The following is a 16078-nucleotide window of genomic DNA, read 5'->3' as shown; positions in this document are numbered from 1 at the left end:
ATTTCTCTTTTCCATCTCTCCGAGGCCAACCGCATGAGGATCGGCCTAGAGCCCATGACCTTGCCAATTCTAAACACTGAGTCCAAACAGAAACTGGGGATCGATATTTCTCCCTTGTTGAACGTACTTAGAATGAAATCAGACAAATTTTTGTTGATGGCGTCTGTATCAGGGATCCGGGAGAAAATCAAATTACACTTCCTTTTTTCGCTTTGTAACTTACACATTTGTTCCTTCAGTAAGGAGTCACACTCTGCCTGCATCGCCGATTGAGAGGTGGCAATGGTGTCAATCTTTGTGGCCATTCCATCCTATCTTTTCCGAGACACTACTTATAGAGGCTTGAATCTTTTCGGTGTGACCCTTTAACAGTTCCTGGATCTCCTCACAGGTAGCCATTTCACAAAAAAAAGGCAGTGCACTGACTCAAAAATGAACAATGATGACAGGTAAAAGTCGTTAAACACACTTCCGTAGGCAGATAACACACTGGTGGTATTGAATTATTTCAGGTAAACAGGCCGTGCGGAGCACAACCTAAACACGTCTGCTCGCTGCGGTGACTCAATCGCTCTTCTCCTTGAGTTATTGAATACTATGTAATTTAGATTCTGTGAATGTAAAGAGTGAAATTGTCTCTATAGGGAGATATGGTAATAGGAAATTTTTTATGGTTTCTTTGTAGATAAATATGAATAAATTGCCCTGATGAGGAGTGGATATACCGCTCGAAACGTTGGCAAGTAGTGGAGATTTGAGTTTTTAATTCAATTGGCGGGTAAAATCGCTGAGAACCGCAAAATGGCCTGGAGGAGCAGGAGAAATGTTGAGCTTTAGCTTTAGTATGGATTTACGGGGACATAACATGTTCACCTAGAACCTAATGACCTGAGCCTTTCCAAATGGCTTATTATTTTTACGAATGTTACAATTCCATCGAATATGGCTTAGTTTTCATCTCTGGTACATAATTTCTCTGTAGGAGATTCTCTCCGTATCATTTCCTCTCAGTCTTTTATTGCAAAGTTCGAGAATGACATAGATTTCCTTCCAAATGTGAGTTAGATTTGGTCAGAAGTTGTGGTGGCGAATAGTTTTATCCATATAAATATGGATATAAAATTTTACGTACTTACAGTTACGCACAAGGTAGCCAGTTACTCTGATGTCCAAATAATAATCCTGGAAAAAAAGAAAGTAACGATAAATAAATAAATACATCAGATTTATCATTTCAGAATGACCAATGCAAATAATATAGACAATTTAAATGTCTCAATTCAATAAATATTTTTCATAAGCAAATAAAGCTATTATTCTCTCCTTGAGAAAAGGAAATATTAATCGGAATAACTATTCAAATGGAAAGTTCAATAAAATAAACAATAAAACTGAGAGACTATATGACAATACATTCAAAATAAACTCAGTCAAAACAGAACCATGGGGAACATAACCTCACCTGTCACTTTGACAAAAGCCAATATATTGAAATCTAAGCAATGAATGCAGGTAAAATCATGAAAATTTATGATTAAAATATGTGGAGAGGAACAGAACACTTCAAATACACAACACAATAATCAAAAATATAAAAAGTCAATAAATAAATATTTAAATTCTAAAATTAATTCTAAATTCTAATTCTCTTAGAATTCTTTAATGCCTAAAGGAGGTTAGGCGGTGTTTGAGGTGAATTTGAGAGTGAATTTCTGTGGTTCCCGGTAGCTTAGTCGGTAAGAGTGCCCGGCGCGTATCTGGGAGACCCGGGTTCGATTCCCGGCTGGGTGAAGCGGAAATTTTTTCTCTCTAAATTCTAATTCTCTTAGAATTTTTTTTTTTTTTTTTTTTTCAGGGTTACCTATTTTACTCCTCTCGTATACGTTGACAGCCTGTTGTCACTCGAAAACATGACCTCAGAAAATATGTGTCACTATGACATTGCGTTAGGTCATGCGCACAACTATCCCAGCGACAGTCGCTGCTTGCGGTAATGCTCGTTCGAAGCGCCGCTAGGTATCCAAACCTGTAACTAAAAATAATCGAATTAATTCAATTAAAATGAAATCAAATAAAAATATTTAGGGACCAATAAGGAGCCCACGATAAACAAATAATAAATGAAATAATATTTAGGGACCAATAAGGAGCCCACGATAAACAAATAATAAATGAAATAATAATTAGGGACCAATAAGGAGCCCACGATACATTCAATGTGAACGATAAATGCGAAATAAAGTAAATTTATGAGCGATCGAGCTCTGCAATAACTGAGAAAACTGCTATTTTGTCTCAACAAGGCTAACAAAAGAACAAAAGAGAAAAGATATATCGTAGGGAGGGCGTAACAGTATTTGCCACCTTGATATTTCTGGTTAACAAATCTAAATAATTAAACTCTATTAATTCGGGACCAGTAAGGAGCCCACAAATACAAATACAAAACAAATACAAAACTACTTAAAATTTTAGACGAGTTGGCCCGTCATGTTGAGGCAAGTGAGGAGCTGCGGCAACGAGGAAAGTGCTAGCAAAAATATGTCAGATCTCCTACAATTCTAGAGTTTCCAAGAAGAGACTAAATTTCAGGATCTCAGCAGTTGTATGACTCTTCCAAACATGAAACGAAAACAAAGGCATTTATCATGATCAAGAATATTAACAAAATAATTAAATTTACAATGAAAAATTGAAAAGAAACGTAAAAATACTAAAAATTGTCCGATCTATGTCATCGACATTTCAAAAGAGAGAGAAAATTATATGTAAAACAGAAATATTGTCACAATAATTTTAATATTGTAAACTACAAGTTGCTAGCAATTTACTTGCAAGCAGCCGAACGCATTATGGCCAATGCAACAGAAAGAGACAACTATGTACTATCTCTCTCTTACATACAGAAAATTACAAAAGAGGTGGAACTGTTCTTCTCCACCGAGGATACCAGCATCCTATAGCAAGCTTCACCGAATTTTGTTCAAGTCTCCTATGGAGTTTGGAACTTAAAGTTCATTTTATTCAAAATGGAACCCCCCTCTGGATCTCCATAAAATATTAAAACACAGAAATAACTTTGAAACTTAAATAAACCCAATTAAACCGAAATCGATTGGATTTCCGCGGTGCAGAAAGAACTGACTAGTAGCTCCGCGAACTGATCGTGTTATTTTAACAAAATTGTCAATTCATTTTATTTAAAGTGAAATAAACACAGTGAAATTAATTTAGTGAAGTTTATTCAGTGCACAAGGTGTTTTCCTTAAAATCACCGTCAGTTTTGAAAATCCTTCGAATTGTTCATCTGCGGCCTCTAGGCTGGGGTGAAACGATAATTTTGCCGAGACGACGAGTGTTCACCGACGGCTAATACTGCTGTCTCCACTCAGAACCCCACGAGAATTATCATAACGATTCAGAATGACTGACGATAGAGCTCTAGTCGATTGTTTCTGCATCCGACGCGTGAAATCCTTAAAATATTAAATAAATTCTATTCCATTCACGTGTTCCGTATTTCATCAGTGATCGAGAGTATATATTTTAAAGAACTGTATCCAGTGAATTTCTATATTTTATTTGAGAGTTTTATTTGAACATTTTGTACGAGAATCTTCGTTCCTGACCACCTGTGGATTCAAGGGCGCTCTCGTTGTTTCGGCCTAGAGAAGGACGATAATCCGAGTGCAGAGCAGAATATCTTCCTCCGAAGCATCCAGGAAAAGTGGTAAGCAAATTGAAAATAACCGATACACCCGGAGATCGATTGATCCTCCAAATTTAAGTCGTGAAGTTACCGTGAACGAAAAATCGAGGATGTCAACTCAACCTGGTAACGGCAAGTCATGTTGTAGTCGGCTGCCGCTCGACGGCTATAACTCCATTCGGCTTCCCAAAATCTCGAATCTCGTTCTTAACTTCATGGAACCGTGTTTCCTTGCATTTCTGAAAAATAAATAATTTTCGTTTATTTTCTTAGAATCCAACGGGAATACGTAACAATAAGCTTCGACAATTACTCTAGAAGTCCTAGGAAAGATAGTAAATAATTCAATGAATTTTATAGAATAATTAGCAATATCTATCTAGAGGAAGAGATGATGCGCAACTATCCATAACTTCCTTTTCCAGATGACACCCCAAATGATGTTGGTTGCCCTCCTTCTATCTTTGGTCACCACTCCCAACGGATCTAGCGGGCTCATAGGCTACGATTGCAGCGGGTCCTCATTGAATATCACCTCTTACTCTCTCCTTCAAATTGCTCAATGTAATCTCCCTCTCATCGAACCGAATTCCACTGAAGTCAACATCGAACTCATGCAGTTTAATAAATATGGACATATCCAAGTTGATGAATGTCGAGTCCAAATAGATCATACCATCCATTATTCTGGAATGTTTTCTCACGTCTCTCTTGTGCAGAATTATCGAAGAGAATATTATGTGGAATTGGATAAAACTGAATGCGAAAAGCTCCATAATTCTAATTCGCTTCAACCCTCATATAATGTTGCCATAGACGGATTGGTTAAGAATGTTCCCAACACCAGGCCAATTAGTTTAGCAGGCATAAGTTCAGTGAACGGTGCATGTAAAGGAACTCAATATAGTGATCCTTTTGGTACTTGGGATAATGTAGTAGTCAATGCAATTATTCGATTCTACTATACAACTTACACTACTACTGTTGAGTTTGAATCCAATAAAATAACCTTACACTCCGGTGCCAAATGCGATTTTCTGCAAGAATCTTGTGCTGACTCTACGGGTATTCAAGCCTTTTGGTCAACCAAACCTCAAGATGACTGTAAATTCAGAAAATATACTGCATTGTACCGCGGATCAGCCACGAAATATAAAAACAACGCATGTGTGATCCTTTAGGGCCTCTACTTGGACTCATCAATCAACCAAATACCAACATCATGGAGGAACTCATTCGCCAGCTATCCGCTCAAGAGAAGGAACATGTGATACACAGGCAGGAGGCTTACCAAGTCTATGTGACAAAAATTTCTGAGCGCACTAAACGTCCTAATAATACACAGACTTCAAAGGATCTGGAAGAAATTCTGGAGACATTTCATCTTCAAGTTATCCTGAAAACTATCAAAAATGATATTCACGTTCTCACAATTCAAAATTCAACATTCGAAAATACCGAAATTGCGTTTGGTAGTGCACCAGCTTGGTTACTCCAAATTGAACCCCATGTAAAACGATTCATGGGTTACGAGTGCTGTTATCCTCCCATTGAACTTCCTCTAGTTCATTTCAAAGTTCCAATCACTTCAAACATCTTTTTCCCTCTACTAGTGGAAAGAGAATTAGTCTCTAATGAGAATTATAATTTAGAGAGAAAACAATTTCCGCTTCACCCAGCCGGGAATCGAACCCGGGTCTCTCAGATCAAAATCTCACCAAAAGCAAACACTTCTTCAGGAAAATAATGGACCCACCACAGACTGGCAGCCTACAAAAAATTGCAACTATGCAACAAACTGTGAGCGGAATTCAATCTGCAATGGATACTTTGAGAACCGCCTTGAATAAGGAGCATTTTTACTTCCGTCGAATCACCAAGAAACACTACTCGGACAAGATGATCCGAACACTTCGTCACCCCATGTTAATACTGAAACTGCAGTTCGAGAAATTACAACAGCTAATCGAGGAGGAATTTAAACATCCTGGGGAATACCGAGGGGAAGAAGTTCGAAGCCGTAACGACTAACAGTACACGAAGATGAGTAAGAGATTGATCTGAAAAGGGAAGACCTTCACCAACATGAAGATCATGGATGTCTCTCCTATCATATTTTCTCGATTTTGAATATCATCATATGTATTAAAATATCGAATCTTCATAATATTCAATCCACAATATGGTTAGGATTATATTTACCTTGCTTTCGCTATGATACAAAATAGCACTCATCTGAAACCTTGCATGGTTTGGGAAACCAAACCAATTGGGAATTTTTTTTTATTCTTTTCTATCAATAATTTTTTTTTCTCATCATTATTCTTAATGATCATTATTACTTCCACGATTGATTCTTGTTTTTAATGGACTGCTCTGCAGAGCTAATAATAACTCTAAGCTGACGGAATATGAGCCACGCTTCATGATTTAATTATAATTTTTTTTTTGTACTTTATCATTTTTGGGAATGAAACCAGATGTAAGATTATGCAAATTATATGGGTTAATCATCATAATCATAGCACGTTCATTTTCGATCGATCCATTTACCCTTACGCCCATTGTATAGCTAAAATCCTGTTCCTAATCATCCCTACCTCATTAAGTTCCACAATCAGATCTGCTTAAGACTCATCGGTTGTAAAGAGGATGGAAATTTGAGGAGAATGGGCATGAGGAAATTACAGTTCTTCCCTAAGGACATATAAATCCCTGCACCACTATGCTTAAACCGTTATTTTTCGCTGATTTCCTAGGATGCGGCACGGGATGTGCTATTAGCAAATTTACCGAATTAAGCAATAATTAAGTTTGGTAGAATAGCATATAGGGATGGAGGGAAAACTGCAATGCGCTTAGGAATGCAAATAGATATAGAGAATTCCATGTCATAGAGCACGATTCATTGTTGGAAATGACAGGATCAAAATTAGATTCACTCATATGAAATATCGTATTATATTACAGAAAATGGAACCGGGCCAGACGAATAATCTCTCGTCTCTCGTATAAGAATATGGAGGAACCCGCATAAAGGAATAGTAGAAGCGAGAATGAGGAAGCAACGGGTTCTTATTATCGCGAGACAATTACATAGGAAGGTCATCAAGATGAGGGGTCTCATTAAAACTTTCGAAAAATATTGCGAGAACAAAATAAAAGAAATCGACAGCGCAGAGAGCCACGAGGAACTGGAAGAAGTATCAGAGAACAATGATTCCGACATGGGTACTGATAACTAGGCTTTGTTTGACTAGATGTTTTTGGAGTTAGATGGAAGAAACTTGCATTCTGAAGAAGCAGCCTTATGTAAATAAAAATTTGTACATAATTGCCTAATAAATTGCACATTCGATCATGCGAATGGAGTTACTCTAAAGGCTGGTCATTTATCAATTTATAATTCCTAATCATTATTGTCTTTGACAGACGTAAGAAACAAAAATGTTGTCCTACTTGCGAATAGCCTAATATAGTAAAATTGACTAGGAGAAATTTATCTCATAGCAATGTTACGACTAGTAGAGTCTATTTCATAAGAGTATTATGTAAAACTATTATGATAAGTCAATAATCGTAAATTAGAATGAGACCGACATGAGAATGAGGAGCAATTAATTCATTTCAATGAATATAGAGCGCACACTCCTAGACTACATTGAACCCTCCGAGGTGTTGTCGGGTGGGTGGTCGAGGTTCGTGTCCTGATGATCTACAGCTCAACCAACGAAATTACAACTGGCACAATAACAATCTTCGCTTCTTCTCATATGTTTTCTCTTCAACCAGCAATCGCACTTGGCTTCCTTCTTAAATTGGGGAATTTTCCAAAAAAGAGTATTTACCACCATGTGTGTTTTTATTCCTACATAGAAATATGCAAACCCAAACATCTGGAAATTCTCATTAGATCAACAACAAAGCAGATCACCCAGCTAACATGGAGTCAAGGAGTAGGCTGTATTATTGTGAGAAACACAAGAAATTTCACCGCAGACGTGATAAGCCACAAACTTCTCATACTAAAAAAGGTATGCTGTATCCTGAATCGAGCTCAAAGGCTACCCAAACGTCAACTGGAAACGTCAACTCCCGGGCTTCTTCGTTTTTCAACAACTGGTTCGGATCCAATAACTATCGAAGCAATCTCTAGACGAGATTGCAGAAACACAAAAATCCATAAAGCAGCAGATGGAAGACATTTGTACAGCCCCTCTAGACGAATAACAACTTCTCAATTGGCAAAACCAAGCTCGTGGAGAGCGGACATTGGGTTCGATCCTACCGCGACACCTCCGGGAGTCAACAGGAAACCTACAACATGAAAACAAAATTATTCAAGTGATTAAATTTCAAAAAAAAAAAAAACATGATAATCATCTACATATAGTAGTTCATTTTACTCACTATTTTCATATGACAACATCAAGAAATGGTGTTGGCCATATAATTAATTTTTTTTTATTTTTCCTTTATTAACAATAATACATACATGTATACATATGAAATACAGGCTATACGCAAATATGGCAATTACGGAGTGATGGCATACTTTCCAGTCACGCCAATAAAATAAGTAATAATAATAACGATCAATAATTATAATAAACAAAATGAAGTCGAACCAAACCAAAGGTTGAAGAAAAATATCTATCGATATAGGAAATTTAAGGTGAGTCATCACTAGAAATAATGTCGAATTAATGAACTAATGTAATTAATAACTGTAGCGAGTAGTCGCAGCTTGAGAAACATTGTAACAACTATTCACATTTACTGACTTCTGCATCATTGCAACTACTGAAGATAACAATCTCTGAATACTCACACCAGCCCTTACTTCGCCACAAAGAAGACCTCTGACGCTGTAAGACATAAGCAAATGGAGCCGAAATTCGGATATGCAGCGCTACAAACATCAATGAAGGAGGAACATTCGGCAGTTCTGAGACAACAGATACATTATGAATTCACAATATTCGCAAATTGGCTATCCGCGTACAGGATCATGGAAAGAAATCAGAAGTGCTGACTTACATGACATTTAACCTTGAAAAATTTTGACACCGTTGAATATTAAAGTCAGTCAAGGGGTGATGTTCGGTAACATAAACTACATCGGATTGAACACCAAACCTCAAGTCAACAAACTCTACATCGAAAATGAACCAGTTTTGATATCCGTTTTACAATAAAAACATCAGCCAAAAATCTCAAGCGATGGATCCAGAAGTTCGATACGCAGGTTTGCAAATGTCACTCAGAAATAATCACTCAGACAGTGTGAGGCGACACATTGTCACGAACTCACCACTGTTGTGTTTGAGAATTAAAAAAATTAAAAAAAGGAATTTATTTTTCCTTTTTATTTCGAATCGAGTGAATAAATCGCATTGATTTCCCAATTCTCCACACGGCATCATCCACGGAATGCCTTGTCACCAGATATTATTTCGAAATGCCAGTGAATCAGCTCGGCCAATGCACCCGGACATTGACCGAATTGCAGCCTATACCGATTCCGGAATTATTAATCAGTCTCGTCCTAGCTTCATGAAGGAACGTACAAAGGGGCGAACTCCTCGAGATTGATTGATACTTGAATCCGGAATCAGTTAAATTCCCTCTGCCCGGCGGTTATCGTCAACTCGAGTATTTTGGGATTATCATTGATCACAACTACGCACACCTTCGTAGTGATCAATCCCACGTTATTATTAACAATCTAACTCTTCCCGGAGCCATCAAACGAGGTGCGAAATAACTTGGTCCCGTTCTTCCCAAGTGGAGTTTCGTCCAAGGACACATTCAACCTTTTCATCAATTATTTTTGTTAAGACTACGACGCGGAGATCACTGTCGTGATAAGGATAAGACTACGCAATTGTAAAACGAGTGGATGTATGAGTGTGAGTGTAGAGCGGAGGAGGTGTAAGTAGTAGACCTCCTCCGCTCTACACTCTTCTACGTTTCGTAGTTATTGTATTTTGGCCATTGTTATCATTTTCGAGTCTAGTATCATTAAATTGGTTTTCTTTCATTTTCTTCTATTATTCCCCTGATCCCGAGGACTGAACAGCAAGTGCGGATGTGCCCAGCACTTTAAAGTATAAGTATCCACTAAACAAAAATATTATTTTGTGACTACTAGGTCGAAAAGTGTTTATTTATAGTAACAAATAAACTCGAATTCGCCCGAACCGCAACACCATGTATGCCAACTACATTTCAGCCTGGCGAAAAGCGGAAGAAAGACCAGAAAAAGTAAATCGCATGACATCAGACCTTGAAAAGATCCTCAAGCCTTGAACATTCCCCTATAGAAAAGTCCGTGACCGTGACGCTGGTTCTTTTGCGGGTTTTCACGCTAATTCCGTTCTCCCTGTTTGATGGATCCTATATATTTTATATCTATTCGACAGCTTATTAAATAAGCTTCAAATTCACATGTGAATCATTTGATTCTGATTATTTTTCATTAAGTTATAACACTTTTAGGCAGAAATTGTATTTTCGTGTTTTACTTGAAAATTCAACTTCGGCGGGATTTTTCTGTCTTTTAAAGTCAAATGAAAAAAAACAGATGTAACATTTTGAAGCGCATCATGCATTCTCCAAATTGCGATGTGTTAAATACGATTTGGTTATATTTTCATGAAGTTATTAGGCATTGTCAATCTTTTGAACGACATATGACACCATCAATTTCGTTCTTTTTATCGATTATTGGACCTTTGGACTTGACTAACGTGGCTTTATGATATAGTTATAGAAAAAATGATATAGTTATAGTAAAATGTTATAGTTATAAAACTGAAAAATCAATTATTTGAAATAATAAGAATTCTTTTTAGTAAAACATAATAATAGTTTTTAATAATATTTGCCGTTAGAAGGACGGTGCCGATATACAGTAGTGTATATATACACCTGTAATAATAAGAATAATAATGATAATAATAATAATAAAATGTTATAGTAATAAAACTGAAAAATCAATTATTTGAAATAAAAAGAATTCTTTTCAGTAAAACATAATGATAGTCACCATTTTGTAGACCTCAACGAGATCTTCAAAATGACACCTCATTTTTCTCATTCCATTCACTTGGTGAATAGTTAGGGGTGATTATCTGTCGAAATTGGCATGTCACAAATTTAAAATTTGTAATTTTTGCAATGCTTTGTCCTGATTTACGGTTCTCTGACTCAATTACTAGCTGAAATATTATATCGGGTGTGACGGTGATTCAATAACGTTGAAATTAAAAAGTGGATCGTTCAATTTCAACCATTTTTCACTGAGTTATGAGAGTTTTTGGCAAAAATGTTTTTTTTATGGTTTATATCGAAAAATCAACTTTGACTGAATTTTCTCATTCTTTCGAGTCAAAGCAATAAAAATGTTAATAAATCATCTGACAGAACATTCTTCATTCTTCAAATTGTGATGTATTGAATGCGATTTAGCAGAATTTTTATAAAGTTATTTGACATTGTTTCTCTTTTGAACTTCATATCACACCTTAAAATTCGCTGTTTTCATTGATTATCTGACCTTCGGGTGCAACGAATGAAGTTTTATCATCCACCATTTCGAAGATATCAACGAGTTCTTTAAAATTACGCTTCGTTCTTCTCATTCCATTCATTCAATCAATTGGTATGGGCGATTATTTGTCGAATTTCGCCGGTCACAAAAAAAAATTTCATATTTTTTTAGCATTTTGCCCTCATTTTAAGACCTTTGGATTCATTACTAGCGGTAATCTCATATCTGTTGTAAAGCTTATTCCGTAAGTTTGCAATTGAGAGGTAAAACAACCAATTACGATCGTTTCTCATAGAAAACTATGGGAGGTCTACGAGAAAATTCCATTTGTATATATTTCTGTAAAAATTGAACTTTTATTGCATTTCCCTATATTTCATGGCAAATAAATGGAAATATCAAAGCTATTGATAATTCATTTCGTCCATTAATTTCGATAATTAGAATTACGATTTTATTATTATATTGGTGAAGTTGTCAACAGAGTGAAGTGGCTTTCATTGAATTTAACTGAAGTTGGTGCCTTGCAGAAGTACTCAAGGTTAATTGTGAAATCAAAGATAATAACTTATTCATTGAATTATGTTCTGAATCAGACGGGTAATTGGTTGATAACAGCAGATTGATATTGGAAAGATTGACGAGATATTGGTCCATAATATATGCCTGGAAACGGTTTGTTATATCATATTCATCATATTCGACACAGGCTGTGGTAAGTACAATTTCATCTTACAGTACTTTTTTAAATTTTGAATGACCATGAATCCTGGATTCACTCTCAAATATGGATTGTGACTGGCTGAGGGAAATTCATGTTGGATAATTCGCCCATTCCCAAACCATCATTTCATTACAGAAACCATTGAGAATCAAACGATTTATTGAGAGTAGATTAGATTATGAGTAGATTATGAGTAGATTATGAGAATAGAACGAGAATAATCATATGCGAGAATAAAAAAAAATCATGTCAGATGAGAGTGAGGATAACTTATCTCTAAAGATGACGGGAAACTCAAACCACGACGATCATCAAAGTGAAACAGGAAAAAATACTGAAAAAAAGAGCGGAGAGAGTGATGCTCAACGACAACGACGATGTAGAGAGAAGAAACAGGTATTAGAAATACATAAACAGAATTTAAAACAAGAAAGAGCAGCTGTCTGGCAGAGGAAATGTCGTGCGCGTAAGTACGAGGAAGAAACAGTGAATACGAATTCGAGTGTGGATGAACGACAGAGTAATATTGAAACCGGAAGTCAACAGAAAAATTCAAAAGAGACGAATTCTCAACGACAATGGCGTTGCAGATACCAGAGACGGGTTTTTGAAACGGAAATAAAGAATTTGAAACGAGAAAATGCTGCTGAACGGCAGAGACAATGTCGAATGCGGAAACGAAATCAGGTATTTCATAATGAAACGCAGTCATCGATAACGAGTGAGGATAATTCCGATAAAGACATAGAGGGTCCTACTAAAGTTGAAATGAAGAGGAAACCTTCAAAAGCGGAAAATGCTTTGCACCAACGTTGTAGAGAGAAAAAACGCATATTAGAAATTGAGAAACATGAGTTGAAACGTGAAAAAGCTGCGGAAAGACAGAGAAAGTACTGGAAACGAAAATGTGATGAAGAAATCGCTCAATAAAATGCGAAGAAGAGACAAAATGAAAATCATGCCCAGCGAGAGAGAGCTTATCGTGAGAGGAATCGAGATAATGGAAGCTTGGTAAAAAGAAAAAAAAATTATCGTATGCGGAAAAATTATTGTTTCAATGACAATAATACTAAAATTAATGACGGAGTTGATGAAAATTATCTTGGGCCAATGGATGTGTTCTGTCAAAACTGTAAAGCGAAACATTTCGCAGGAGAACGTGTATCCACTAAAGGAAAAGATTCATTCAATGATTGTTGCAGTCATGGTGAAGTCGTCGCAATTAACTTCGAAGATTATCCATCGGAATTACGAGAGTTATTCGATATTGAAAATATTAATTCCATCAATTTCTTTAAAAATATTCGAAGCTATAATAATGCTTCATCTTTCGCTTCATTCAATACCAATTTAACCAATTTTGAAGGAAGGAGACCAGGACCTTATTGTTTCATGGTTCAAGGACAAATTTATTACCAAATGAATACATCAGTATATCCAGAGAGGGACGACGGAGTGCCTAGCTACGGGCAGTTATTCATGATTGATGCGGATGAAGCAAATCGTTGTCGAATGTCTGCATTCGATAACTTGGATATTTCCATTCTGAATATAATTGACAGTGTTTTACGGAGAGGTAATAAATTTGTAGAAAGCTATTATATGATGAGAGAAGTGATTGAGATCGCAGAAGAGAAATCCATACAATCCGGTGGTACGTATTCCCGATTGGTTTGAGATAAAAATAGATAAAATAGTAGAATTTATTTTATTGATTAACATTTGAGCAAACAAGAGAAGTTGGGAAGCCGAATTTTTAAGCAATAATCGTCGAGCGGTAGCCGATTACTCTCTGACTTGCCGTAACTAGGTTGAAAAAGTTATCCCTTGTTAATGTTCTTTAATGATTCAGGAATAAATATCTCTTTTTTTGGAGTATCAAACGATACCCGGGATAAGAGAAATTAATTGTTGTCTTCATTTTACTCACTTCTGCTCGTCAATGACTCTGGATCGTTGTATCAAAGGGGCTCGATCTGTGAAGGCCTGATTTGAAGGTACCAAGATTCCTTCGTTGAGTGGTAGAAGTCCAACGGGCGGCAGCGGCTCGCTTCCGACTGCAGGCAACGATCGAACAAACGCTCACTGGATTGCTGGTTTCAGTTTATTTAGATAAATTTCCACTTTTCAGTTTGTAATCATTTTTGTTACCACTGGGAATAGCTCTAGATATTTTGAAAACTAGAAAGATCAAACAATATTATCTTTATTTTAGGTTTTGTGGTTTAGTTCCCGAGCGTCGGATGCGGTTAGGATCACTGGAATATTTGAAATTTGTATTCTAAATTTTGCGGGAATATGAATTGTATTGCGAAAATTCTCGTGGGGGTCACTGAAACACCGAACTAATGTTCAAAGCCTTTCAGATCGTCTCGGTAAAATTCTCGTAATATCTTTATGAACGTAACAAATTTTGAGAATTCTCGTGGGGGTCACTGAAACACCGAACTAATGTTCAAAGCCTTTCAGATCGTCTCGGTAAAATACTCGTAATATTTTTCTGAACGTAACAAATTTTGAGAATTCTCGTGGGGGTCACTGAAACACCGAACTAACGTTCAAAGCCTTTCAGATCGTCTCGGCAAAATTCTCAGAATTGATTTATCTGAAATGTTGAAAAAAAGCAAACGAATTTTGAGAATTCTCGTGGGGGTCACTGAAACACCGAACGTTAGTTCAAACGTTCAAAGCCTTTCAGATCGTCTCGGTAAAATTCTCAGAATTTATTCACTGGGGTATTGGTACTTCTCAATTAACTTCATAATCACAAATATATTTGATTTGATGTATTTTTTTTTATTCGATTTTTGATTCGTTTTTTAAAAGTAGAGTTTCCTAGTCAGTTCAGGCACCGCCGGGTATTCAACGGATTATCGGATTAAATTTGTTTATTAAAATATTGTGGACTTGATGAAACTCTTGAATTAACTTTATAACTTAATTGATGAATTTGTAGATCCGAAGATAAAGGTCGAAATGAGAGAAAAAAATTCTAAGTTTGGATCAGGAAAAATTCTAAGTCCAGAGGGGACAAATCGAAAATATTCTAAATCCAGAGTGGACATCCCTAAAAATTCTCTAAGTCCCAAGGGGATATGTCGAGAATTTGACTCATTCCAAGAGTAACACTTCAAAAATTCTTCCAAGTCCAAAAAGGAACACTTCGCAAATTTCACTAAGTCCACAAACTCGCGAATTTTCCAAGTCCGAAAAACACTTTACCGAATTTATTTCGCTTCACGGAGCTCCTTTTGAGCTATGACCGGTTACTCCGAGCGCTGGAGCTGAACTGACTGTAGGCCGTCGCGTCTCGAGGTACCTCGACTCGCTCTCTACGGCGCGTCGACGTTGCGTCGAGCCGCCGAAGTGGCACAGTGGTGAGAGTAGTGGGGATGCCGCGTGAAGCGGTGAGACTTGCTACCTGAAGGTGGGGGTCGAGCGTCAAGCGTACCCCTATGTAATGTGTGTAGAGTACTCCCAACACTGTGGCACCCTACTAGGCCTTTATACATTGAATATTTTTACATTTTTAATTCATTTGAATTATTTCTGATATTTTTACTTATGGATAATTCATTTTTGGCTGAATTTTGAATTTGATTTTTACTATGGCTCCTACGGTTCTACGGTTCCTTGAGGTGCAGTACCCTTATGGTACTGCATATGACAATTTTTGTCTATTGATATTGTATATTGACAAATTTTACAAAATTCGTTTTTGAGTCTATTTTTCAGCCGGAAACATAATTCCGATGAAAAACATTTTTTTCATTTTTTTATAACATTCGATTGTTAATAACATTGTTATTCAACAATATATCGGAAAGGTTTTTTAGTTTATCTGGAAGACCTTGATTTATAGTATTTGTGCCCAAAATTTCATTATTTAATCTTTATAATCTTCGGAGATATTCACAGTCAAAAATTTGACCTTGAGAAACTGTCTAATAGCTTCCCAAAGGGTGGTTTTTGAATTTAAAAATCTGTTCAATGTTCTATTCTGTGGGGAATCTAATGGAGGATTTTTAGAATATTTTTAGTTTCCGAAATGTTAATCGGTTCCAAAGTCATTAAGGTTCCAAGTTAAGGG

General features: G+C 36.5%; 1 protein-coding gene across 1 annotated transcript; it reads left to right on the top strand.

Moving 5' to 3' along the window:
• The first annotated feature begins 12270 nt into the window (after positions 1-12270).
• On the top strand, positions 12271-12918 carry LOC107045788 (axoneme-associated protein mst101(1)-like). Its single transcript, XM_015268144.1, has one exon. The coding sequence runs from the start codon at positions 12271-12273 to the stop codon at positions 12916-12918; it is 648 nt and encodes a 215-aa protein (XP_015123630.1).
• Positions 12919-16078: the final 3160 nt, after the last annotated feature.

Source organism: Diachasma alloeum, unplaced genomic scaffold (assembly GCF_001412515.2).
Source record: "Diachasma alloeum isolate Michigan unplaced genomic scaffold, Dall2.0 Dall_scaffold_01083, whole genome shotgun sequence".
Lineage (NCBI taxonomy): Eukaryota > Metazoa > Arthropoda > Insecta > Hymenoptera > Braconidae > Diachasma > Diachasma alloeum.
Note: the sequence above shows the minus strand (reverse complement) of the source record. Positions and strands in the feature narration are given on the sequence as shown.